This window comes from Podarcis filfolensis, assembly GCF_964270895.1.
Source record: "Podarcis filfolensis genome assembly, chromosome: 13".
NCBI lineage: Eukaryota > Metazoa > Chordata > Lepidosauria > Squamata > Lacertidae > Podarcis > Podarcis filfolensis.
Genome location: NC_139615.1, coordinates 6,077,873 through 6,103,083, shown reverse-complemented (window position 1 = coordinate 6,103,083; position 25,211 = coordinate 6,077,873). Strand labels below are relative to the sequence as shown.

The 25,211-nt window shown below is 46.5% G+C and overlaps 2 protein-coding genes across 3 annotated transcripts in view; one reads left to right on the top strand and one right to left on the bottom strand.

Moving 5' to 3' along the window:
- Positions 1 to 31: 31 nt before the first annotated feature.
- On the bottom strand, positions 32 to 9,328 carry PSME2 (proteasome activator subunit 2). Its single transcript, XM_083581231.1, has 11 exons — positions 9,016 to 9,328; positions 6,495 to 6,527; positions 6,324 to 6,386; positions 4,414 to 4,500; positions 3,914 to 3,944; positions 3,707 to 3,804; positions 2,660 to 2,728; positions 2,503 to 2,570; positions 2,260 to 2,314; positions 884 to 970; positions 32 to 764 (listed from the first exon to the last, which is right to left on the bottom strand). Exons 1-11 carry the CDS (start codon positions 9,061 to 9,063, stop codon positions 684 to 686), a joined length of 720 nt encoding a protein of 239 aa, XP_083437357.1. The 5' UTR covers positions 9,064 to 9,328; the 3' UTR covers positions 32 to 683.
- A 3,355-nt stretch (positions 9,329 to 12,683) lies between these two features.
- The window catches only part of RNF31 (ring finger protein 31), a 38,369-nt gene continuing 25,841 nt past the window's right edge, over positions 12,684 to 25,211 (top strand). The window contains exons 1-6 of one of the 2 annotated variants that reach the window (XM_083580830.1): positions 12,684 to 12,866; positions 15,920 to 16,111; positions 18,306 to 18,452; positions 19,215 to 19,370; positions 21,394 to 21,453; positions 24,949 to 25,024. In XM_083580830.1, coding sequence (XP_083436956.1) covers positions 15,929 to 16,111; positions 18,306 to 18,452; positions 19,215 to 19,370; positions 21,394 to 21,453; positions 24,949 to 25,024 — 622 coding nt within the window. In that variant the 5' untranslated portion in view covers positions 12,684 to 12,866; positions 15,920 to 15,928. The remainder of the gene's footprint in view (positions 12,867 to 15,919; positions 16,112 to 18,305; positions 18,453 to 19,214; positions 19,371 to 21,393; positions 21,454 to 24,948; positions 25,025 to 25,211) is intronic. The other variant, XM_083580831.1, reaches the window with a different exon arrangement.

The window sequence follows — 25,211 nt, the reverse complement described above, 5'->3', positions numbered from 1 at the left end:
AAGTCCCAAAGAAAGAGACACAGACAGAAAATTAAACAAGGCATGTTTTTATTATTATTATTATGAGACAAAGTAGTCATTTCCAAAGTATCACAAGCTTTCAAATGGCAGAAAACAGCCACCAGGCACAGAAATTCAGAGCACAAAAATGAAAAATATTGTTTAAAGGCTCTGCTATATGGATTTCTTAGATGAGTGTGATGATCTTAACAGAGGCTGCAGCAGGCTAAATTAATCTGATTACAAAGCGAGAACTTGGTGCTCTCCAGTAGTTTTGGACTACAAGTCCCATCAGCCTCAGCCAGCACGTTTGTAGTGGGTGATGGGAGTTGTAGTCCACAATATCTGGAGGGAAACCAGCTTGGGGGTGGGTGTGCTAAAGTGAGAGGGTTCACAGTGGTTCTAGATTCAAGCAATTAAAAAAAACATAGCTAGTGAAAACTTGGATTTCTCCAGCTCTTATTATGTTTCATTTCACAGAACTTTTGTAAGAAAGAAAAGGCCACACATTAAGGCATTATTCATACTCAGCCACAGACATTTGTGAATCCACTTTTAGACTCTCCCCACTCCCCAAAAATCCTTTTCTTTTTACCCCATATTGCTCTGCTTTCCCCATGACAGCAAAACACCCAAAGAAAGATAGGAGAAGTTGGCAGAGGTGGTTGTCACAGAATCCAGAATCAGTACATGGATGGCTTCTCTTCACCTTTGGGGTTGGTCAATTTCTCCAGGTTTTTGCTCAAGATGTGGTAGAGCTCAGCCTGCAGAGGATGGCAGAACACTTGTAAGCGCTAAGAGATTTTTCTCGGTTGCGCTCCACTATTTCCCTCTCTTTTTCGACTGCTGTACTAACCCGTCACCTCTCTCCTAGCATACTCACATAGAACCCACGGATATCGAGCAACATCATCTGGATTTCCCTGTACACGGCCTCATCCCGCTCATGAACGAGACACCGGTAATCCATCTGCAAGGGAATAAGTCAGATCATAACCAGGGACACCATTTCAAGGACGTTAAAAAGTTGCTCCTGGCCAAGATCGAGTTCTTGAGCTTGAACCCTTTCGAGGCCGAAAAAGCCTAAGGTAAAGGTAAAGGGACCCCTGACCATTAGGTCCAGTTGTGGCCGACTCTGGGGTTGCGGCGCTCATCTCGCTTTATTGGCCAAGGGAGCCGGCGTACAGCTTCCGGGCCATGTGGCCAGCATGACTAAGCCGCTCCTGGCGAACCAGAGCAGCGCACGGAAATGTCGTTTACCTTCCCGCCAGAGTGGTACCTATTTATCTACTTGCACTTTGACGTGCTTTCAAACTGCTAGGTGGGCAGGAGCAGGGACCGAGCAACGGGAGCTCACCCTGTCGTGAGGATTCGAACCGCCAACCTTCTGATCGGCAAGTCCTAGACTCTGTGGATTAACCCACAGCGCCACCCATGTCCCTCTGAAAAAGCCTAAAGGAAGGCTTAAATCACTCAGCCTGTAGAGCTCAGCTGGTTATGTTGGGTGAGAGTCATTCATTCTCAGAAACAACAATATGTGAAGCTGCGAGAAGCTAAGTTGTTTACAACAAGTACAAGGCCATTCTGAAGAATGATTTCTACACATGTGCTGCTTCCAGGCTGGACAGAGAGAAATGTTTAGTCTCAACTCTGCTATCACAGTGGGAAGATGTAAAGAGATTGGTTTGGCAGCTTTTTGGCTCAGGCCCAGAGCGTTAAGATGAAGCTGAACCTTTATCAGGGATCTGATAAATGCATGCAGAGTTTGTAAACCATGACGCTTAAGAAAGACAGTAAAGACTCCTGTTGTACATAGCTGTCAACGTTTCCCTTTTTTAAAAGGGAAATTCCCTTATTCTGAATAGGATTCCTCGCAAGAAAAGGGAAAAGTTGACAGCTATGCTGTTGTACCAAAACACTTCCTGCGATTGATTTCTACACTCCATGCAAGACTTGGGACTCCTACATGCTTGGAAGCTGCATGTTAATCTGCTAAAAAAAGGGGCCCAGTACTTGGACCCAAGGAAAGGAGTTTTGGTTGCCTTAAAAATTCCAACAGGTTAGAGCGTGATGCTGTTAATGCCAGGGTTTCAGGTTTAATTCCCATACGGGACGGATGCATATTCCTCCATTGCAGGGGGTTGAACTAAATGATCCTCAAGGGTCTCTTCCAACTCTACAATTCTATTAACTCTATGCCGCTCCTCAACCGATCCCCCCAAGTCAGAGTGGAAGGAATTGTGTTATTCTGTTACTCACCACATGGGTATCCTTGGAAGCCTTTGCGACGGCATCCCCACGCTCTAAAAAATACCTGGAATGAAGAATGATGGCGATGGTCAGAATGTGTGTTACCTGCTCTACTGCTAGACTGTCACCCAGAACAGACTAAAAGTGAAATGAAACAAAAGAGCTCCAGAACAAAGTGCTAATACGCAGAACGGTCCTGAGGACAAATTACCCAGAATACCCGGTGGTTACCCTCTCATCCTTTCCTCTTACTTGGCAATGGTGGTCTGGAAAGCCTCTGCCTTGGTCTTCAGGGCTGTGATCCGTTCCAGAACCTTCTCCTGTCAAGAGGAAAGAAACAAGACGAGTTGTGCTTTTGGGGTGGCAAGGGGTGGGCTGTGGATTCTCCGAGCGCCTCGCTTCTTCTTACCTGAACCGCTACGCCAAAATCGTTGCCGTCCTCGATTTTGGGAATCATGTATTGAATCCAGGTTGTCACCTGAGGGGAACGAGGAGAAAGGAAGCTGAGGGAGCATCGAGCGAAGGGCTCATTTTTGCCAGCTAGCCCAGATACACTTCTGAGAAAAACCACATATACCGTATTTTTCGCACCATAGGACGCACCGGACAATAGGACGCACCTGGTTTTAGAGGGGGGAGAACAAGAAAAAAAATTTCTCCCCCTCTCTGCCCAGCACCCCTTCAGCGAAGCGGCAGGAGGCGCTGCGCAGAGAGGGGGAGAATTTTCCCCCTCTTGTTTTCCCCCTCTAAAACAAGGTGCCGTTTAAGGTGCGTTCAGTTGTCTTCAGGCGGCTACCTTGGAAGCCTGGAGAGCGAGAGGGGTCGGTGCGCACCGACCCCTCTCGCTCTCCAGGCTTCAGGTTCCTTTCAACCTGCTCTTTGGGGCTGGCGGGGGGAAGCCCACCACCAGCCCCAAAGAGCAGGTCGGGGAGCAGCGGAGAGGCTGATGCCATAGTCGCGCGTCACCTCTCCAGCCGGGAGAGGGTTGCGGGGCTATGGCGTCTTCGCTCCATGGGACGCACACACATTCCCCCTTCATTTTTGAAGGGGGAAAAGTGCGTCCTATAGAGCGAAAAATACGGCAATTTAAGATTTTTAACAGACTAGAGCCTCCAGGCACTTTTTATACAATTTGGCCCTTCCTTCGTTACGCATACCTTCCCCAAGACAAGCCTTGCAAATCTTGAACTACCCGTGGCAACCAAATAACGCTGATATTCTATCTGAAGACAATTTTTATCCTCACCTTTTCCCTTCCTTTCACGATCTGGGCTTTCTGTTGCTTAAGCCACAGGTAACCGCAGGTTTTTTAAAAATTTCGTCTTTTTACAAGCTTTCCCGAACCAACATAATTTTAGAGTTCCGCTTTTTACGTTTTAATTTCCGCCCGTCGCTAGGACCATGCTTTCTGCGTTGTGCACGTTGTAAAAAAGGAAAAGGGGAACAAAATATTTACCAGTATGCATTTCTCTTTGAACTCCCGGACTTCGGGTTTGACGCGATCCAAAAGTGAAATGATTGCTTCGTTGGCCTTCAGGTAGCCACATTTTGGAGCTACAGGGGGCAGAAAGTGAAAGTCAGTCTCCAAAATGCAATGAAATATTATTTGTGCTCATCCCAAAATCTTATTTCCCTTCCTTCCGACGGAGGACCCCTCTCTCACCTTCCTTGTCCTTCTCCTTTTCTATCTCCATCTGTACGACAAAAACAAACACCAGCAAATGCTATTACATCCTTAATCAGTGCCGGATTTACATATAAGCTAAACAAGCTATAGCTTAGGGCCCCACTCTCTTGTGGGCGCCAAAAAAATTTAAAGGGAAAAAAAACCCTGGATGTACATTTCCAAAATATAAGATAAAAAACCAAATAAAATAAAACCTACATACAGCAACAGTGTTTTGTGTTGTGTAGGCTCCTATTATGTGCAAATGGCTTTAGATACCTATTCGGTCCATAAATGACCATATGGCATATATTCAACCCCCAAAACAGCGACAATTTGTTGTTGACAAAGGACAGCTGGACATATAAAGGGCCCCATTGCCTTCAGTAGCTGAGGGCCTCATCAGACCTAAATCCGGCCCTGATCCTTACCCTTGCAGCTGGCTCTTGGGTTTTCTTGGGGGGGGGGTAGAGAAGAAGACCCCTCAAACAACTCACCTCATCATCTTTGGGAGGGGGGTCTGGAATGGGGATGTCCAGCGGGGCACGGAGGGTGGTCAAATCTTTAACGTTCAGCGCCCCTTCCTGAAAAGAGAACTATGGTTACAGGGCAGCTATGTAAAGGCAGTGTGGTATAGTGGTTGGAGCACCGGACTAGGACTCGGGAAGGGCCCATAACTGCTCCCTGGGGCCTAATCTGCACTACAGATCTGGAGCAGCCTCTGGTTTCAGCCCTGAGTCATGGTTTCACCCCCAGAGAAATTATGGGAGCTGTAGTTTATTAAGGGCGCTGCTGAGAATCGTCAGGAGACCCAGAGCTGGAATTTGCAGAGGGTTTTAACAATTGATCCCTCTCCCCAAGGAACTCTGGGACTTGTAGTTCTCCCAGGGGAATAGGAAGGAAGGAATTAGTTTTAGAGAAAGAAAGGGAAACAGGGAAAAAGTCCGTGTGGCTCAAATATCGCATCAGGACCTGGAAGTTTGGGTTCCAAGTCCTCACTCAGCTATGAAGCTCACTGGACGACCTTGGACCAGACACGGACTCTCAGTGTGGCCTACCTCACAAGGTTGTTGTGAGGTTATAATGAGGAAAGGATAAAAAACATGGACGGGGTGGGGTGCAAATATAACTTTTTAAGTGCAAATGTCGTATAGTTAAAGCCATGGTTTTCCCAGTAGTGATGTATGGAAGTGAGAGCTGGACCATCAAGAAGGCTGATCGCTGAAGAATGGATGCTTTTGAATTCTGGAGGAGACTCTTGAGAGTCCCATGGACTGCAAGAAGATCAAACCTCTCCATTCTGAAGGACATCAGCCCTGAGTGCTCACTGGAAGGACAGATCCTGAAGCTCAGGCTCCAAGACTTTGGCCACCTCATGAGAAGAGAAGACTCCCTGGAAAAGACCCTGATGTTGGGAAAGATGGAGGGCACAAGGAGAAGGGGACGACGGAGGACAAGATGGTGGGACAGTGTTCTCGAAGTGACCTGCATGAGTTTGACCAAACTGTGGGAGGCAGTGGAAGACAGGAGTGCCTGGCGTGCTCTGGTCCAGGGGGTCACAAAGAGTCGGACACGAATAAACAACAACAACAAAGTGCAAATGTAAGCAAGAAAATAAGGGGACAGGGATCAAGATAAAGGGAGAGAGAAGTTAGCAAAAATGTATAAAGTTAGTAATAAATGTTGGAAATGTAAAGAAAAAGAGGGAACATTTTACCACATGTGGTGGGAATGTAAAAAGGTGAAATGCTTCTGGGAGATGATATATAATGAGATGAAAAAAATGTTGGAATATACATTTATAAAGAAACCAGAAGCATTTTTTACTGGGCATTGTTGGGAGTGATATAAATAGAAAGGAATATAAGCTCTTTTTATATGCAATAACAGCAGCAAGAATGGAAGCAAGAAGAATTACTGACGATTGAAGAATGGAGGATGAAGTTAATGGACTATGCAGAATTAGATAAACTAACAGGAAGGATTCAAAACCGGCAGGACCAGAAATTCACAGACGACTGAAGTAAATTTATGGACTATTTGAAAAGTATTTGTGAAGATCAGACGACTTTTGTAGGTTTGCAAGAAGTTTTGTGAGGAGTATTATTGGAAGTATTGCAAAAATGGAGAAGGGAAAGGATGATTTGTTAAGAGATGTAACGGCAATATAAAGTTAAGAAATGCATAAGAAGTGGTGAAAACGGTGGATCATCAGAGGTGCTGATGGAAGTCTAAAAAGATTGTATAAGTGATAAGTTTTGTGGCACATTTTATAATTTATATGTTAAAATCAATAAAAATTGTTTTTTTAAAAAAAGATAAAGGGAGAGAGAAGGGGGGGTTATATAAATTCGTCTCCGAAAAAAGGATCTGGCCATCCTGAGGGGTGCTGTTGGTTTTCTCTTACCTTGAGGAACTGATCCAATTGCAGAATTTTCCTGGGCAAAAACGAGCACAGAAATTCTTCGCCCTGCAAGATGAGCGGGGGCGGGGGGGATTAAAAGAAACAAATTACCTTTTGGGAGAGGGGTATTTGGAGAGATTTGGGGGGCGGGATTATAAAGCGAAAGAGGCTTACCTCTTGCAAAAGGGACGCTCTGAAAACAGCCATCTAAGGGAGAGAAAGAGAGATTGTGAAATGCAACCGCTTCTGGGGCTCAGCACGAACATTACGGAACAGCAGCACATAACACACAAGTTCTCTGGAATAGCAATGTTTCCCTGGATAAAAAAAGTCCATATTTTAGGAATCCTGCCAGAAAAATTCCACAAAGCAGTGCATAGACCCCATCTATACAGATGTGTCCAAATATGTTTTAATATTGACTTCAATGTGTTTTCGTGCAGGCTTTAAAAAAACACACACACATTCATTTAAACCATACACTGTATCTCCGAGAAACTTGGGAATTGTAGTTCAAAACACCACCCACTGAGCTATAATTCCCAGCACCCTGAACAAACTTCATTTCCCAGGATTCTTCAGGAGCGGAGTGTATTAATATGATTTCATTCTATGGTGTATACATAGCCCAAATAAAATAGCAATTTATGTAAATCAGGTGTGGCTAACCCTCTCTGATCCGCCACCAAGTGGGTTCCCTTTTCTGCTGTTCCCCAGAATCCAAGATTTGGGCATCAACAAAAAGGGGGGGGGCAGAATTAAAAGCAGACGCGGCAGATTTTCCAAACTAGATTCCCCCTGCACAGATCATCAAAGGGACTGTTTTCCTTTGTGCATGGAAACCTAGCCAGATAGACGGGGTATAAATAAAACGAAACAAAAATAAAAATAATTACTATTACTATTATTATGTGAGAGGGTCTTTTTTATGTGTGGCCAGACCCATTTTCAGCACGCGGCCCCCGAGCATTTTGGAATTTGGCCCTTGAGGCGGAAAACCACCCTTAGCCATGCCTGAGGTAAACAATTAGCAGAAGTGCAGACATCTCCCTCTAAGAATAAATAGGGGATTTCTGTAGCGGGGTGAAGGCTGAAATAAAATACGAAGGTCAGGAACGCTCGCCCACCAGATGTCAAAGACAAAAACAACCACCAGGCTTTTAGAAGACATCTGAAGGCAGCCCTATTCAGGGAAGCTTTTAATGTTTGATGCATTACTATACAGTGGTACCTCGGGTTAAGTACTTAATTCGTTCCGGAGGTCTGGTCTTAACCTGAAGCACCACTTTAGCTAAAGGGGCCTCCTGCTGCTGCCGTGCTGCTGGAGCCCGATTTCTGTTCTCATCCTGAAGCAAATTTCTTAACCTGAAGCACTATTTCTGGGTTAGCGGAGTCTGTAACCTGAAGCGTATGTAACCTGAGGTACCACTGTATTTTAATATATATATATTTTTAAGCCACCCAGAGTGCCTGGGGAAGCCCAGCCAGATGGGTGGGGTATAAATAATAAACAAATATATTATTATTATTATTATTATTATTATTATTATGCCAGTACAGTTACACCCACCCTTGCAACAAATAGATTCCTCTCCTATTACTGGATTCCTGTAGGTCCCATGAGGTGCATACAATTGTATATTTGGAAGTGAATCTTTTGTCCAATGTTTGTCTCGGACCCACAACCCTGCGATTATAAATCTCATGCTCTACCAACTCAGCTATCGAGTCTCTGACAACATAGCTATAAATTATAACTGACTCATAAGCTGAAAATAATGGAATACAGTAAGCCTGTCGTCCTCAGCTTGCTGATTTGAAAGCTAACCCCACCAACATCAACAGGAATGCAGCCCTAAGTCTCGCTTTCCTAGGAGTAAGTCCCCACAGACCATGCTGGGGTGGGAAAACACCTCCCTGACCTAGTCTCCCCCCTTTCAGAGCCTGCTTTTTGGCCTGAGGTGGGGAATATAACTGAAGACGCCCCCAAGCACGTGCAGAGTGCCTTTCCGCCCAGCAGTAAGCAGAGGGGGCCCTCCAAATCTGGGATAAGAGAGAGGGAGTGTGGCCTAGTGGTTAAGTGTCAAACGAGAACCTGTCAGAGCTGGGTTCGAATCCCCGCTCAGCCACTGGGTGTGGCCTTGCGCCAGTCACTGCCTAACCTACCTACCTAACCTACCTACCTTGCAAGGTTGTTGTGGGGGATTAAACGAGGAGGGGGAGAAGAACCACAGAGCCCACCTTGAGCTCCTGGGAGAAAAGGGTGGCATAAAAATAAATGCATTTGTAGGAACTGAAGGTCTGTTCCCCCGGTTGGCCCGTGCCTGAAAACGAGCAATGAGGTGGCGGTGGGAGGAACGGGCCAGTGGCGTAGCGTGGGTTGTCAGCACCCGGGGCAAGGCAAGTAATTTGCGCCCCCTAACCCGTGGATTTGCACCCCCTAACCCGTGGATTTGCCCTAACCCCAGATGTTGCGCCCGGTGCGGCCGGCCCCCCCTGCACCCCCCACGCTACGCCACTGGAACGGGCTGCTTAGTTATAACCACTAACCCTCAGCACATGCTCAGAGGCACTCTCGTTTCTCAGAAGCCACCGGGCAATAACCTTAGTCCCCGCACCCTATTTTTAGAGAGCACCTTCCATTTGACCCCCTGCCAGGCTTCACCCCGATTTATACCCAGTTTTTTCTCCCCACCTTTTCACGGGACTCCTTGCTGACTTGGATGGTGCAGGATTTGGCCATCGTGGCGTTGTTGGGGGGTCTTGTTGAGGCAGGGAGGGAAAGAATCCGAATAGAATAAGCAGAGAAACAGCCTCGCCGATCGCCCCTTCCTGCAAGCAGTTCAGTTCCGCACCTTCACTTTCGCTTTCGCATTCACACGTTCCGCCCACGCGGCCGCCCCCTTTCCCTTTCCCTCCCCCGCCCCCCACGCATCCCCAGGGTCGCCTTTCCTCGCGTTGCACAGAAATAGGCCCGGGAAGGACGAAACCCAACTTCCCAAGGAATGCGAACATTTCGCAAGAGAGAACTTTGCAGGGTCGACGGCGCCCTCGCAGCCACGTAGCTCAGCATCGCGGCACCCCCACCTTAAAAAAATCCCCTAGTGTAATAAGTATAAAAGACGTGTGGCGTAAAAGGTGGAAGTCTTTTAAAACATTTTAATTAAGACTGATATTTTGCAAGATGGAAATATAAAATTGTATGCAAGTATAGGTCTGAAATTGTTGTTTATGGTGAACACTTTTCTATTTTCTAAATTTCTATTTTTAACTTTTCTTTTATTCTCTTTTTTCCTCTTCTTTTCGAATATTGCTTTACAGATGTATAAATAATTATGTTCGTGTGTATATGTATGAGATTTGTTTCTTTATTTCTTTTCTTATTTGATACTCTTTTTGTATTTAATAAAATTTAATTAAATAAGAAATCTTAAAAAAAAAGAAATTTAAGGTCTTAGATATATAATAAATGTTCATAAATGTACCAAGCAAACACGTACATAAATATATATGTGCTGTCTGGAGCAGCACAGGAAGACAGCCCTGAAACCATTTTGACTCCCAAGCTGACCAAATCTTTCTCTGCAAGGAGAGAGGAGGTGAAAAAACCTTCCTTGTTACAGGAATTTAGTAATCACCTTTTCAAAGGAATGCGCAGACTTCCAGGAAAGGCAATCAGATAAGGCATTATCAGATAACCTGGCAGACAGGAAAAACAACAGCACTCAAATTTCTGTTGTAGACCGCCTTTTCTGTGATGTAGGGATGATGTTTGTGGGGGGTGGTCTTGGGTTACACCCCTTCTGCAATGGATGTATGATGTATGGAGGGGTGGTCTGGAGCTCCAGGGCAGGGAATTTAAAATTTAAAATAAGGGCAGGCACACCTTGGTTCTGGATCCTCCTTTCCTGCGTGTGAGGGGAGCACCCTGTTGCAACAGATCAATAAAGATCAGGCTTACTAGCTGCTTTGCTTCTCAATATTCTCTGGTTGGCCTCTGTTATTTTCACCTACCAATAGGGAACCCACATAAGGACTCTATACGGGCTCTTGGATACCCCTTATGGAAAAAGGGCAGATTTTGGTTATAACACTAGCAAAATAATCCCAGGACATAATGAAGCAATTAATTAAATATATTTGGGGACTCCATACATTTCTCCAAGCTTTGCAAATCCCAGCTAAGAGGCTGTTGCAGGAATTTACGTCTAGGTTGGGGTGGGTTGCCCCTCCAGCAGATATCATGCACATGCAGCCCACTACCAAAATCAGCACAATCGCTTTTGTGACTTTTGTGATTTGTCCCCATAAAACACTTCATCACAGTTTCTTCCTATCTATTCAAAGGGCCTTTGGTGCACGATACCACATGTAAGAATTCACTGATAAATGTATCTGTGTACTGGCTCACAGGGAAAACTTCAGAAATTCATATAGACGTGGGCTCAGCTACTCAGCAGCCCCTCTGCCTGAGTGATAATCCCTGGCATCCTGATACCTGAGTGCCAGACAGGTAGCCCTTCCAGATATAACAAACCCAGATGAAGACAAAAGAGTGTGATGAACTTGGCTGGGAAACAGGGAAATGTAAAGATCTTTTTTGTTACACTTGATGGGTGTTTGATGGAGGGCAAGGAGAACCATGGGGCAGGGTCCAGGATGCTCAAGATTCCTGCCACCAGACCTCCCCTTTCATGATGTAACCGTGATGTATGAGTGATGTAGTTTGGGGAGGTGTAACATGGGGATTAAGGTAAAGGTAAAGGGACCCCTGACCATTAGGTCCAGTCGTGGCTGTCTCTGGGATTGCTCATCTCGCTTTATTGGCCGAGGGAGCCGGCGTACAGCTTCCGGGTCATGTGGCCAGCATGACTGAGCCGCTTCTGGCGAACCAGAGCAGCGCACGGGAACGCTGTTTACTTTCCTGCTGGAATGGTACCTATTTATCTATTTGCACTTCATGCTTTCGAACTGCTAGGTTGGCAGGAGCAGGGACCAAGCAACGGGAGCTCACCCCGTCGTGGGGATTTGAACCGCCGACCTTCTGATCAGTAAGCTCTGTGGTTTAACCCACAGCGCCACCCACGTCCCTAACATGGGGATTAGCAGCTAATAAAAGTTTGGATTCTCTTTTGTTCCATCTTGTTTCACCTTGTGGCAGGTGGGAGTCCTGTCGCGACAGTCTTCAATAAAGACCAAGCCTACTGGCTGCTGTTCTGCTCTGGTATTCCTGGCTGATGCCCTCAGATAATAATAATAATAATAATAATAGTAATAATAATAATAATAATAATAATAATAATAATAATTTATTATTTATACCCCGCCCATCTGGCCGGGTCCCCCCAACCACTCTGGGCAGCTTCCAACAAAACACTAAAATACAATCACCTATTAAACATTCAGCATCTTAAAAAGCAGAGACATCACCTTGCCAACAAAGGTCCGTATAGTCAAAGCTATGGTTTTCCCAGTAGTGATGTATGGAAGTGAGAGCTGGACCATAAAGAAGGCTGATCCCCGAAGAATGGATGCTTTTGAATTCTGGTGCTGGAGGAGACTCTTGAGAGTCCCATGGACTGCAAGAAGAACAAACCTCTCCATTGTGAAGGAAATCAGCCCTGAGTGCTCACTGGAAGGACAGATCCTGAGGCTGAGGCTCCAAGACTTTGGCCACCTCATGAGAAGAGAAGACTCCCTGGAAAAGACCCTGATGTTGGGAAAGATGGAGGGCACAAGGAGAAGGGGAAGACGGAGGAAGAGATGGTTGGACAGTGTTCTCGAAGCTACAAACATGAGTCTGACCAAACTGTGGGAGGCAGTGGAAGACAGAAGTGCCTGGCGTGCTCTGGTCCAGGGGGTCACAAAGAGTCGGACACCACTAAACGACTAAACAACAACAAACTTGGCTGGAAAACAGGAAAATGTAAATATATTTTTTGTTACACTTGATGGGTGTTTGGTGGAGGGCAAGGAGAGCCATGGGGCAGGGTCCAGGATGCTCAGATTACTACCAGACCTCCCCTATCATGATGTAACCTTGATGTAGTTTGGGGGCGGGATGTAACATGGGGATTAGCAGCTAATAAAAGTTTGGGTTTTCTCTTGTTCGGGGCTTCCATCTTGTTCCTGGTGGCAGGTGGGAGTCCTGTTGCGACAGTCTTCAATAAAGACCAAGCCTACTGGCTGCTGTTTTGCTCTGGTATTCCTGGTTGGTGTCCTTGCTTTTTGTCCAAGGGAGCCCTCAGAGGCGGGGCAGGCTGTTGGTTGGCCAGAGGCGCTCTGCAGATGCTCAGAGGCACGCCGGTTATTCTCCTTTTTCCATTTTGCTTTTGCAATTCCTGGAGAAAGGCGTCTTGTAGTTCTTCCTCCCGGTCTCCTGGGGTCCCCCTCGGCTCCTCTCGGCCTTCCCTCTGCCCTCAAGCCCTGCCTCGTTTCCTGCTCTCCTCCGCCTTCCTCCTTTGCAACCAGCTGTTGGGGTTTCGCATGACAAGTGAGTGACGCGCCTGGATTCCCCCCTCCTCCCCCCGCCGCCCCCCAAACAAGGTAAGATCCTGCTCCCCCACTTTCCTACCCCCCACTTTCCAAGGGGGCAGGAGGATCCCCTTGAAACCCAACCCGCAAACCGCCCTTTGCAACTTTTATTTTCCCCCCTCCCGGCTTGGGGAGGAAGTCGGGCTTGTGCAAAAGTGGAAGCTGCAAATGATCTGCTCCCAGACCCCCCCAAAAATCTGAGATCCTGCACCCGCGATCTGCGCCAGCCCCACTGAAATCGGAGGGGCTTTCTCCCGGGTCAGTTTGCACCATGCGAAACGCTGCTTGCAAACGGGGGTTGGAGGGCTGCCCCCCTTTTTTTGCTTTCGATTTGCAAGCTTCTGAGAAGGGCAAGGAGCCGCCCCCTGGTTTTCCACAAAATCGTAGCGTCGGAATCATACCCTCCAACAATTTTCGGGTGAAAATGGGGATGTCCTATTCCATAATAATAATAATAATGATAATAATAATGATGATGATTTTATTATTTGTACCCCACCCATCTGACTGGGTTGCTGCTCTGGGCGGCTTCCCACATATATAAAAACATAAGAATTTTTCAAAAAAAAAAACACTTCCCTGTACAGGGCTGCCTTCTAAAGGCTGTATGATTACTTGTCTCTTTGGCTCGGGGGTGCATAATTCCATACCCTGCAACATTTCTCCAATGAAAAGAGGGACGTCTTAAGGAAAAGCGGGACATTTTTATGTTCTTATGTGCTTTGTATACTGTGTTAGTTTTATGATGTTAGCCTGGCTGCGGCCGGGGAGGGCGGGGTACAAATAAAAAGTTGTTGTTGTTATTATTTTTATTATTATGGGATCAAATCAAAAGCATGATGGGTGGCCAGATACCCCATAAGGGAAAGGGAGCAATAGTTTTCTTATAACAGCCATCAAGCCTCTGCTTAAAAACTTCCACCACCCCTTGTGTCTGCCATTATAATAATAATAATTATTATTATTATTTAGTTAAATTATGAGTCACTTGTCACCCGAGTATCTCCAAGCGACATACAGCAAAAAAAAAATATACGATACTTAATACCATGAGGGTTTGTGTGTGCAATCTGATGGTGGGTAAATGTTAAAATTATTATTACTACTATTACTTTACAAGAGATTATCCTTGATGACAGGCTGGTGGTTAGGATCCATTCTTTGTGGATTTCTTAGCTTTAAGGGACTCCAGCTGCCCCCTCCCTCCACTCTTTCTCACCCTGATCACTTGTAGGCATTTAATTCATAATTTAATTCAACAAAAATATTCATTCGGCGGCTGAATGTGGCAGCAGTTTCATACCGATTTGCTCAGTGGGCTTTGCCTGCTTCTGAGTAGGATTTTACTGTAAAATATTAGCAAGTCTATGGTGGGGTAAGGTTTCTTGGTGACTAGAGCCTTGCTCCCTTGGATGTGTGAAGAATTACCCTCAAACTGACAATGATATATCCATATAATGCAAATTGTAGAGGGGAGAGAAAAATCTGGAAGGTGTCAAGGTTAGAGGCCGGTGAAATTTTCAAAACGCAGCCTATGACAGTTCAGTATTGAAGTTTATTTGTATTCAAAATTCACACCACGATCCTTCATAACAGCCCAAACAATAATCCTAACATGGTTTTGCTAAATTAAACACTTGTAGGAGAGGGAACCGATGTCTTTATTCATGGCCAAATGGATAGCAGTTCTTTCTTTTTAAAAACCAAAACCCTCTTAATTCAGGGACAACTGCTTCTTAAAACATACTCAAGCCGGCTAACAAGAATTTTTTAAAAATGGCAATTGAAAAGTGCATAAAAGTGAACCGTATTGTAAAAGAATTCTAAAAGCAGGTGTTAAAAGGTCAGGATGGAGGAAATGATCTCCTGATCTCCTTAGAACTCTTCATCTGCCCTCAAAAGGCATTGTCAAAACAAGATTAAGTTTGTATATATGGTTTTTCATGGGCGGCTAAATACTTCCTCATGTTTTTCTGAGCTGCATCCAGCAACGGAAAGAATAGGCAGGTCAAGAATTAACATGTCTCTTGGTAACCGCTCACTCTGGAATAGAGCTGCGATGGAGAAAATTGCGGATAATTTGAGATTTCGACAAGGACTAAAACTTCCAGGCGCTTTGTGTATGATTTGCCATTCCTTTATGACATATACAGCAGAACCATCATTTTCAAGACAGCCTTCATCACAAGCCTGGAACTACACTTGACGATACGATAAAGTTGATAATCTTTGCTTGGACTTTGATATTTTAACTCATGTGCAAGCACTCAATTCTACATGCATGTTTTATCATTTTGTTTTTCACCTTTCGCTTTTTGCCCGTTGCTAAAATTGTTTTCTCTGTTTTATATGCATTGTAAAATGGAATACTAATTGGGGGGAAAAACTTTTTTAAAAAAGAATTAACATCATGATGGTGTGGTAGGATAGAGTTTGACTAGAGCAGACTTTTTCAGCAGGCGGCCGGTCCACTGTCCCTCAGACCTTGTGGGGGGCCAGACTATATTTTGGGAAAAAAAATGAACAAATTCCTATGCCCCACAAATAACTAACCCAGAGATGCATTTTAAATAAAAGCACACATTCTGCTCATGTAAAAACACCAGGCAGGCCCCACAAATAACCCAGAGATGCATTTTAAATAAAAGGACACATTCTACTCATAAAAACATGGTGATTCCTGGCCGGATTTAGAAGGCGATTGGGCCGGATCTGGCCCCTGAGCCTTAGTTTGCCTACCCATGACTTAGATCAAATTCCTGCTCAGCAACGACATTTACCTTCAGTAGGGCACCTACTCTCTGCCTTATTCTACCTCTCAGGGCTGTTGTGAAGACAAAACAGATTTCCCCCTCTCCCCGCCATGAACTCTGCCTTTAGTTCCTTGAAGGAAAGTTGCCCTGTGAATCTGGTAATGCGTGCATGAATAAAAATAAATACATTTTTCGCCCTGATCTGAGGTTATTTTCCCCCGTTGGTGGGTGACGGGAATACTTGGTTAAACCCAACAGATATCGTAGGAGAGAGTCTTTCTTTTCTCTTGCATATTTCCTTCTCTTCCTTAGGTAGCAGCCATGGGAGAAGTGGAGCGCAAATTCATGGCTCTCCGGGACGAACTGGTAGCTGCTTTGATCGAGAATCCCTTAGAGCAGAACCCAGAGACTGTACAGCGTCTGCTAGAGATGCCGTTTCCCCCGGCTCAGAAATACCTGAAGATCGATGCCAAGGGTATTATACGAGCCAATACCCAGGGGCAGGTAAGGGGACAGTGGTGTGTGTGTGTGTGTGCGCGCGCAATGGCGGGGGTGGGGTGGGGGGTCTGGAAAACCGTGGTGGGGATTGAAACTTGGGGAGGAAAGATGGAGATTCAGAAATCAGGCAGTGTAGGGGTGCAGATATCCAGAGTGTGGGGGTCAGGTGGGATTGCTATGAGGAATTATGAAAAACGAAGCAGGCCATTGTGTCCGCAATGAAAGCATTGCGTTGACTGGGTTTGATTCATTGACAATAATTTCTGATCAAATCCCACAAGCCTCTCCGCCTCGGCCATTTTCTTTCTCTACGCCTGACAGGCACGTATAAGCATTCTAAATACACAGGCCAGTTGCTTCATCAGGCATCCTGGGTCATAAAGATGATAGTTAGCTTTGATGTTCCCTTTCTTGGTTTTGTTAATTTTAGGGCCAGGAAATAGTTTCACATGGAGGTGATAAAGATGCCTAATCTTTCCTTGACATCCTTCCTCTTATGTTTACTGCTTGGTTTATGACCTCTGGGTTTGCTGAATGCATTCCTCCTTTTAATCCTGTTTTATTTACCCCAGAACATATGCATGTTCAAGTAGGAAATAAAAAAAATTTTTCCTTCCAGTAGCACCTTAAAGACCAACTAAGTTAGTTCTTGGTATGAGCTTTCGTGTGCATGCACACTTCTTCAGATACACACTGTGTATCTGAAGAAGTGTGCATGCACACGAAAGCTCATACCAAGAACTAACTTAGTTGGTCTTTAAGGTGCTACTGGAAGGAAAAAAAAATTTTTGTTTTGACTATGGCAGACCAACACGGCTACCTATCTGTAACAAGTAGGAAATAGTTTCTTTGTAGTTAAAAGAATTTCTTCTGATCTGACTTTGTCCCACGTGGGGGTTTTGAAACGCTCAGGGGAAATCTGATTCGTTCTTACGAACACTGTGTAAAAAGTTCTTTCGTGAATAAAACGACCTGGGCCAAGGGCTGGACAGGAATTATTATACGCACTCCTCCCAGAGTCTTGCTGGTCAAGCCTCGTGTGTTTTCTATTAATCAGAGTCCAATCCTTCCTTGTTTTGGGAACGCTACAAGGCAGGCAAAACTAGGGTGTGTCTCTCCCTGCAAGAGCTCTGGTGCTATAGGCAGCTGGGAGCTTCACCTGTGGAATGTCTGCCTGCAATGCGGCTTCCCCACAAGGAAGGGGGGGCGGAAAGGAAACAAGCCCTTTTCTAGGTGCGTCGGCAAAACTAGTCGTTATGTAGATTGAGCTTAGTAAACACAAAGTTTTGCTTTGGGGCGCTGGGATTTCGCCTGGTAGCGGGGCTGGGTCACGGTGGTGTTTATCGTTTTGCAGTGCGATTCCCTCGCACCGATGCAGAATTGAATAGTCCCTGCCCAGAATCCTCAGGGTCTCCGCTGTTTATTTAAAAAGGTGCCCCAGGAACAAGGTTCTAGTCCCTAAGATAAGAGGTAAAGTTCGTGATGTGTGTAAGGCGGTGTGAATGCACCGTGAACCCTGCTCGTCCCTCTGAACGCTTGAGATATGGCAGTGCCAACTGGGGTCTGGGAGGGTCAGAACATAGCAAACGAAAACCCCAAAGGAAGGGGGTTCTTAGAAGAGTTTAGTACAGTGGTACCTCGGGTTAAGTACTTAATTCGTTCCGGAGGTCCGTACTTAACCTGAAACTGTTCTTAACCTGAAGCACCACTTTAGCTAACGGGGCCTCCTGCCGCTGCTGCGCCGCTGGAGCATGATTTCTGTTCTTATCCTGAAGCAAAGTTCTTAACCTGAAGCACTATTTCTGGGTTAGCGGAGTCTGTAACCTGAAGCGTATATAACCTGAAGCGTATGTAACCCGAGGTACCACTGTACAGACTCGTGTGATTTGGAGATTGGGGTTTACCGTATTTTTCGCCCTATAGGACGCACTTTTCCCCCTCCAGAAATGAAGGGGAAATGTGTGTGCGTCCTATGGGGTGAATGCAGGCTTTCGCTGAAGCCTGGAGAGCGAGAGGGGTTGGTGTGCACCGACCCCTCTCGCTCTCCAGGCTTCGCGCAGCTCTCCGCAAGCCGCAAGCCCCTTTATTTCCCCCCCAAAAAACTAGGTGCGCCTTATGGGATGGTACGTCCTATAGGGCGAAAAATACGGTAGGTACAAATATGCAAAGAGACAACGGCAATTTTTGAACCCTTCCCCAGCCTCAAAAGGACCTTCGCACCATCTCCACTGCTCTGAACATCTTGGAGAAATATGGGCGCAATCTGTTGAACCCCCACAAGCCCCGCTTTTGGAGGACTGTCAAGTTCAACAACCCCGTTTTCCGGGACACGGTGGACACCATCCAGGTGAGAGAAACATTCCTTCCCTGTCTGCCCACCCCTTCCTTTGGCATAGCTGTCAACTTACAGATTTGAAAATAAGGGATTAGCAGCCTCAAAAATAAGGGATCAGCAGCCAAAATAAGGCATTTTAGTCAACCAGCAGCCAAACAAAGCCTCAAGCGGTGGTTCCCACAGCGCAGCAACCCGGCAAAGGGGATGCAGCAAGGGAAACCACCATCACCTCTCCACTGGGAAGCGCTGAGCAAAGGCGAGTCCCCAGGCAACGCGGCCGATTTGATTGGCACAAGGCATGCAAGCTCCACCCCCCAGTCGTTCTTAGACTCCTTACTGGGTGAGCAACGCAGCCAAGCAACACAGTTGGAGCCTCCCTCCTCCCTGGCCGGCAGGGAGGGAGGGAGAGGAGCTGCTTCCTTTGAAACCCGGGAAATTTAAGGGACATCATCAATAAGGGACAGCAGCAGGACACGGCGCTGGGATAAGGGAGTTTCCTGCCAAATAAGGGACGGTTGACAGCTATGTCCTTTGGTATATTTTCAGCACCAGGCTCAATCACTCGGCTCTTCCCTTCTCTTATATCCTTCTGAATTTCTATTTTTATTTTGTTTACAACTAATAGCATGAGCCTGGCGAAAGATATTCCATTGAGAAGGGGGCCCACACTGATAAGGCCCTGTTCCTGGCAGAGGCCGAGCTAAGCTGTGTCCCAGCTGAGCCCCTCCTCCTGTCACCTCAGCCCATTTATTGTGTGCCCCACGTTCCTGGCAGGGCGGGCGAGACGTCCTTCGCCTCTACGGATATTCGGAGGAACAGACGGACGGACTTTGCTTCCCGGAGCATCTGCTGGAGCCAGATATCCCTCACGTGGCCTCGATCACCGTGGATGTCATGGTGCTACGGGCTGAACTGAATCTCCTTATTTCGGTATGGTGGAACCATGAGACCCGGAAGCCTTAGATGTGCCGGAGAAATAATAATAATAATAATAATAATAATAATAATAATAATAATAATAATTAATAACAACAAATTCTTACTTGTACCCCACCCATCTGACAGAGTTTCCCCAGCCACTCTGGGTGGCTTCCAACAGAATATAAAAGAACACACGATACATCAGGCATTAATAGCTTCCCTATACAGAGTTGCTTTCAGATGTCTTCGGAAAGTTGCGTAGTTGTTTGTTTCCTTGACATCTGGTGGGAGGGCGTTCCACAAGGCGGGTCCCACCACCGAGAAGGCCCTCTGCCTGGTTCCCTGTAACCTCTCTTCTCGCAGGGAGGGAACTGCCAGAAGGCTCTTGGAGCTGGACCACAGTGTCCGGGCGGAATGATGGGGGTGGAGACACTCCTTCAGGTATACAGGATCGAGGCCGTTTAGGGCTTTAAAGATCAACACCAACACTTTGAATTGTGAGTCAATGCAAGTCTTTTACGACTGGTGTTATATGGTCCCAGCAGCAGCTCCCAGACACCAGTCTAGCTGCCACATTCTGGATTAGCTGTAGTTTCCAGGCCACCTTCAAAGGTAGCCCCACGTAGAGCGCATTGCAGTAGTCCAAGCGGGAGATAACTAGAGCATGCACCACTCTGGCAAGACAGTCTGCCAGCAGGGAGGGTCTCATCCTGCGTACCAGATGGAGCTGGTAGACAGCTGCCCTGGACACAGAACTGACCTGCGGCTCCATGGACAGCTGTGAGCCCCAAATGACTCCCAGGCTGTGCACCTGGTCCTTCGGGGGCACAGTTGTCCCATTCAGAAAGATAGTGATGGATGAGCTTCGGGTTCCCAGCTGAGAATGAGTTTTTTCATTTATGTTTAATTTGGTCAGTTCGTTTGTCAACAGAAATCTCTAAGCGGCTTACAGATTGCAGCGAAAAGGACTCCATACAAGCAACAAAAAGTATGAATTGCACATTTGAAACCTTATGTCGCTACTGCTGCTAATGATAACCGTAATTCCACATTTTAAGTAGCAGAATTAAATAAAGCTCTCTAGACATGAGCAAAACACCCAAATAATATGCACAGTGCTGAAATATATTGGGATACATCAAAATGCAACATAACTACAATATATCATTTTTAAAAATCATAAATCTTAAAACACACCCAATAATACAACCACCGAAAAACATCATTCACTTCCGTGTTCACACTACACAAAGGCAGTCTAAATACACAACACCAACATCACTCAGCAATTTTCTTACATCAGTTCTGACTTCAACAAAACACGCCAGGACACAAAATAATAGGGCGTATCATTTTAGAGAGTGACACTTAATTTCTGCAAATTTATTCAGTGAGCAGTCTTTAAAGTACGTGAGGAATTCAAATGTGCTATTATTTTTGTGACTGGACAACATTTAGCCCGGTAAGTCTACATTTAATGAAGAAGCTCATAAACTGCTTTTGGAAAAATTTTAACTTCTGGCAATGTCAGGAATTATAAACAAATAAATAGCAATATAATACAACAGCAAGTACTTGACATTGTTGAACTTGAACTTTTAACAAATTCCATACAATTTTGCACACATCCTATCAAGCAAAGCTAATTTATATTAATGTAACCTAATATGTTTTTAATTCCCCAGTCACGTTGCAACTTTTTAGCACCCCTCGTTTTTGGAATTGGAAAGTCGGGAAAAAAACAAACCAGGCAGAGGGCCTTCTCGGTGGTGGCGCCCGCCCTGTGGAACGCCCTCCCACCAGATGTCAAGGAAATAAACCTGACTTTTAGAAGACATCTGAAGGCAGCCCTGTTTAGGGAAGCTTTTAATGTTTGATGTTTTATCGTGTTTTTAATATTCTGCTGGGAGCCGCCCAGAGTGGCTGGGGAAACCCAGCCTGATGGGCGGGATGTAAATAATAAATTATTATTCTTATTATAAATTCAACACGCCACATACCCTCATGGTTCTTTTTTTTCTTCCCTTTTTAGGACAACCACCCCAATCCTCAGGTGTTGCAGGAACTCATGCAGGGCGGGGACAACTTACAGGTGAGTCAGGTGAGGGAACATAAAGCCCCAGGAGCTTAGCTAGCAGAGAGGGAGCTGAGAAGATCTTTGTGTTTTCGTCCATTTGAGTTTCAGGTGGGCATTAATGATGCCCAAGGGGCCACCCCAGCCCCACTGGCTGCCTCAGAACCGTGTGTGTGTGTGTGTATCATTCACTCTGCTGTGGTTCTGACAGCAATCCTCAGATTACCCTGGCCTAATCCTGTTCCCAGGATGTGGCCACTGTTGCATGCTGACAGCTTCTAGGAGCCACAGGTGAGAGCTGAGTTCAATGGGGGGGGGACCAAAGGTGGACATACCGTATTTTTCGCACCATAGGACGCACCAGACAATAGGACGCACCTTGTGTTAGAGGGGGAAGAACAAGGAAAAAAAATTCTTCCGCTCTCTGCCCAGCGCCCCTTCAGCGAAGCGGCAGGAGGCGCTGCACAGAGAGTGGAAGAATTTTCCCCCTCTTGTTTTCCCGCTCTAAAACAAGGTGCCGTTTAAGGTGCGTTCAGGCGGCTACCTTGGAAGGTTCCTTTCGACCTGCTCTTTGTGGCTGGCGGGGGGAAGCCCACCACCAGCCCCAAAGAGCAGGTCAGGGAGCAGCAGAAAGGCGCAGCGGAGAGGCTGCTGCCATAGTCACGCGTCACTTCTCCAGCCGGGAGAGGGTCGCGGGGGGGGGGGTTGCTTTAGCCCCGAGCGCGCTCTCCCGGCTGGAGAGGTGACGCGCGGCTATGGCAGGAGCCTCCATAGCCACGCGTTAACTCTCCAGCCGGGAGAGGGTCGCGGGGGGGGGGGGTTGCTTTAGCCCCGAGCGCGCTCTCCCGGCTGGAGAGGTGACGCGCGGCTATGGCAGGAGCCTCCATAGCCACGCGTTAACTCTCCAGCCGGGAGAGGGTCGCGGGGCTATGGCGTCTTCGCTCTATAGGACGCACACACATTTCCCCTTCATTTTTGAAGGGGAAAAAGTGCGTCCTATAGAGCGAAAAATACGGTAATACCTGTCCCCTAACACCCCAGCCTGGTGATGGGAGCTAATAATACTACTACTAATAATAATTTTATTGTCATTGTACAATCTGTGTACTATGAAATTAAAGGAGCCTCCCTCCCCCCCCAAACACTTAATCTCTTATCAAACAACACACCACCTTGCAAGTCAATTTCGCTATGTTATTTTCCGTTCAACAGCCTAACAGCCCATAGATAGAAGCTATTTTTTAGCCTGTTGGTACGGCTGATTATACTTCTATAGCTCCTGCTACAGTCATACCTTGGGTTACAGATGCTTCAGGTTGCGTTTTTTCGGGTTGCAGAACGCCGAAACCCAGAAGTACTGGAACGGGTTACTTCCGGGTTTTGGCGGTCGCGCATACGCAGAAGCGCCGAATCGCAACCTGCGCATGCGCAGACGTGCCGCTGCGGGTTGCGAACATGCACCCCGCATGGATCACGTTTGCAACCCAAGCATCCACTGTAGAAGATTAAAGAGGCGCTGGGCGGGGTGTGAGTCATCCCTGAGGATTTTTCTCGCTCTCCTAAGGCAACGATCCCTTGCGATGTCATCTAGCAGGCTCAAGGGACAGCCCATGATATCATGCGCTGTATTCACCACCATCCGTAGAGACTTTCTGTCCGTGGCTGTCAAGCCAGCATACCACACTGTGATACAATATGAAAGGACACTTTCTATTGTGGACGGGTAAAAGGAGTTCATCAGTTGTTGTTTCACATTATTCTTTCGCAAGACCCTGAGGAAATGGAGTCTCTGTTGGGCCTTTCTGACCACCTGAGTTATGTTGATTTTCCAAGTGAGGTCCTCACTAAGGTAAACGCCCAGGAATTTAAAGGAGAAGACTCTCTCCACACAGCCCCCCCGATATGCAACAGGCGGGTTCCCCTCTCTTCGTCCGAAAGCCCAACACCATCTCCTTTGTCTTGTATTTAGGTGCAAGTTATTCTCTAAGCACCATGTCGATATTTTTTGAACCTCTCCCCTGTACGCTGTTTCATCTCCGCGTGCAATTAGGCCCTTTATGCTAGTATCATCTGCAAACTTAATAATTACTGTAGATGGATCAGATGATATGCAGTCATATGTGTACAATGAGTACAGGTAGGGACTTAGCACACATCCCTGTGGGGTCCCAGTGCTAAGCTTCAGGGAGGTAGATGTAACAGTCCCAATCCTCACTGTTTGTGTCCGATCCCTCAAAAAGTCTTTAATCCAGTCACAGATGGTAGAAGAAAGGTCCAGATCTGTCAGCTTTTTTTTTTTTTTTTGGAAATTTTTTATTAGGAATTTCAACACATTTTATCAGATACACATCATCCTCATTCCCCCCCCCATTTTTTCCCTCCACTCTCCCCGAAAAACCCACCCTCCCACCCCAGACTTCCCTCAGCTCCTCTCTCTGGTTTTTCAGCACATGTTATTCTCTGCATATTATAAAATTGTAAAGATCCTTAATTTCTCTATCTATATATTATCAATAAAAAGTTTGTGTGTGTTTATTCAAAACCTGCCAAGGAGTCCAGTTCATTTTCTTGTTTCTTTTAGTACTTTGTGAAAGGTTCCCGTTCTTCTTTAAAGTCACAGTTGCCCTTGTCACGTCGTTTGTGTGTCAATTTCGCCAATTCCGCATAGTCCATCAGTTTCTCTTGCCACAGTTCTTTGGTCGGGATTTCTTCATTCTTCCATCCTCGTGCTATTAAGACCGTTGTCGCGTACGTGAAGATGTTTTTCAATTTCCTTGGCAGGTCTTTTCCTACAATCCCTAACAAAAATGGGACGCAGGTGGCGCTGTGGGTTAAACCACAGAGCCTAGGACTTGCCGATCAGAAGGTCGGCGGTTCAAATCCCCACTACGGGGTGAGCTCCCGTTGCTCGGTCCCTGCTCCTGCCAACCTAGCAGTTCGAAAGCACGTCAAAGTGCAAGTAGATCAATAGGTACCGCTCCGGCAGGAAGGTAAACGGCGTTTCCGTGCGCTGCTCTGGTTCACCAGAAGCGGCTTAGTCACGCTGGCCACATGACCCAGAAGCTGTACGCTGGCTCCCTCGGCCAATAAAGTGAGATGAGTGCCGCAACCCCAGAGTCGGTCACGACTGGACCTAATGGTCAGGGGTCCCTTTACCTTTACTAACAAAAATGCTTCAGGCAGATCCGTCAGCTTCTTAATAAGAATGTCAAAAAGCTGACAGATCTGGACCTTCCTTCTACCATGGGTCTGAAACTGTAGTTCCCCAACCATTTAGGACTGGACAGGGGATATTTTTCTCTATCCAATGGCTATTCGATCCACAAGGTGGGGCAGAGATGACGCCTTACCAGGCCCTCCTGCTACTCCCGCCTGCACTCCCGTCAGGAGGTAGGTGCCCGAGTTTCGCACTCTCGACAGCTTCCTAGCTTTTCTCGAAGACGGCTGCAGGTGGAACGTATTGCGGTGTGTCCTTGAGGTCACGATGGCACAATGTCCTTTTCTCTTTCCCAGGCTGGCCTCATCGCAGACGCCTTCCCTGTTCAAGAAGCGATCCCGCCGCGCACCGTTTCGGCATTATCGCCCACAGGTAAAGGAGTACCAAGAGGTTGGCAGTAGAAATAGCATGGGGCTTTTCCAGGTGAATACCTGCCTGTCGGGCATCGATGTGATGGTTCCGTGGTTCATGAATTTGGTTCACAATCTTTATTTGTTTTGTAAAGTAGTTTTCGTTTTATAACATGCATGGAACAGAGAAGATGGCTATGCCCCTGCCA

Coding starts and splice junctions, on each gene's coding strand:
- PSME2 (XM_083581231.1), bottom strand. CDS start 9,063: ATGGCCAAATCCTGCACCATCCAAGTCAGCAAGGAGTCCCGTGAAAAG. Junction 6,387..6,494: donor GAGCGTCCCTTTTGCAAGAG/GTAAGCCTCTTT, acceptor CTCATCTTGCAG/GGCGAAGAATTTCTGTGCTC. Junction 2,571..2,659: donor ATTTTGGCGTAGCGGTTCAG/GTAAGAAGAAGC, acceptor TCCTCTTGACAG/GAGAAGGTTCTGGAACGGAT.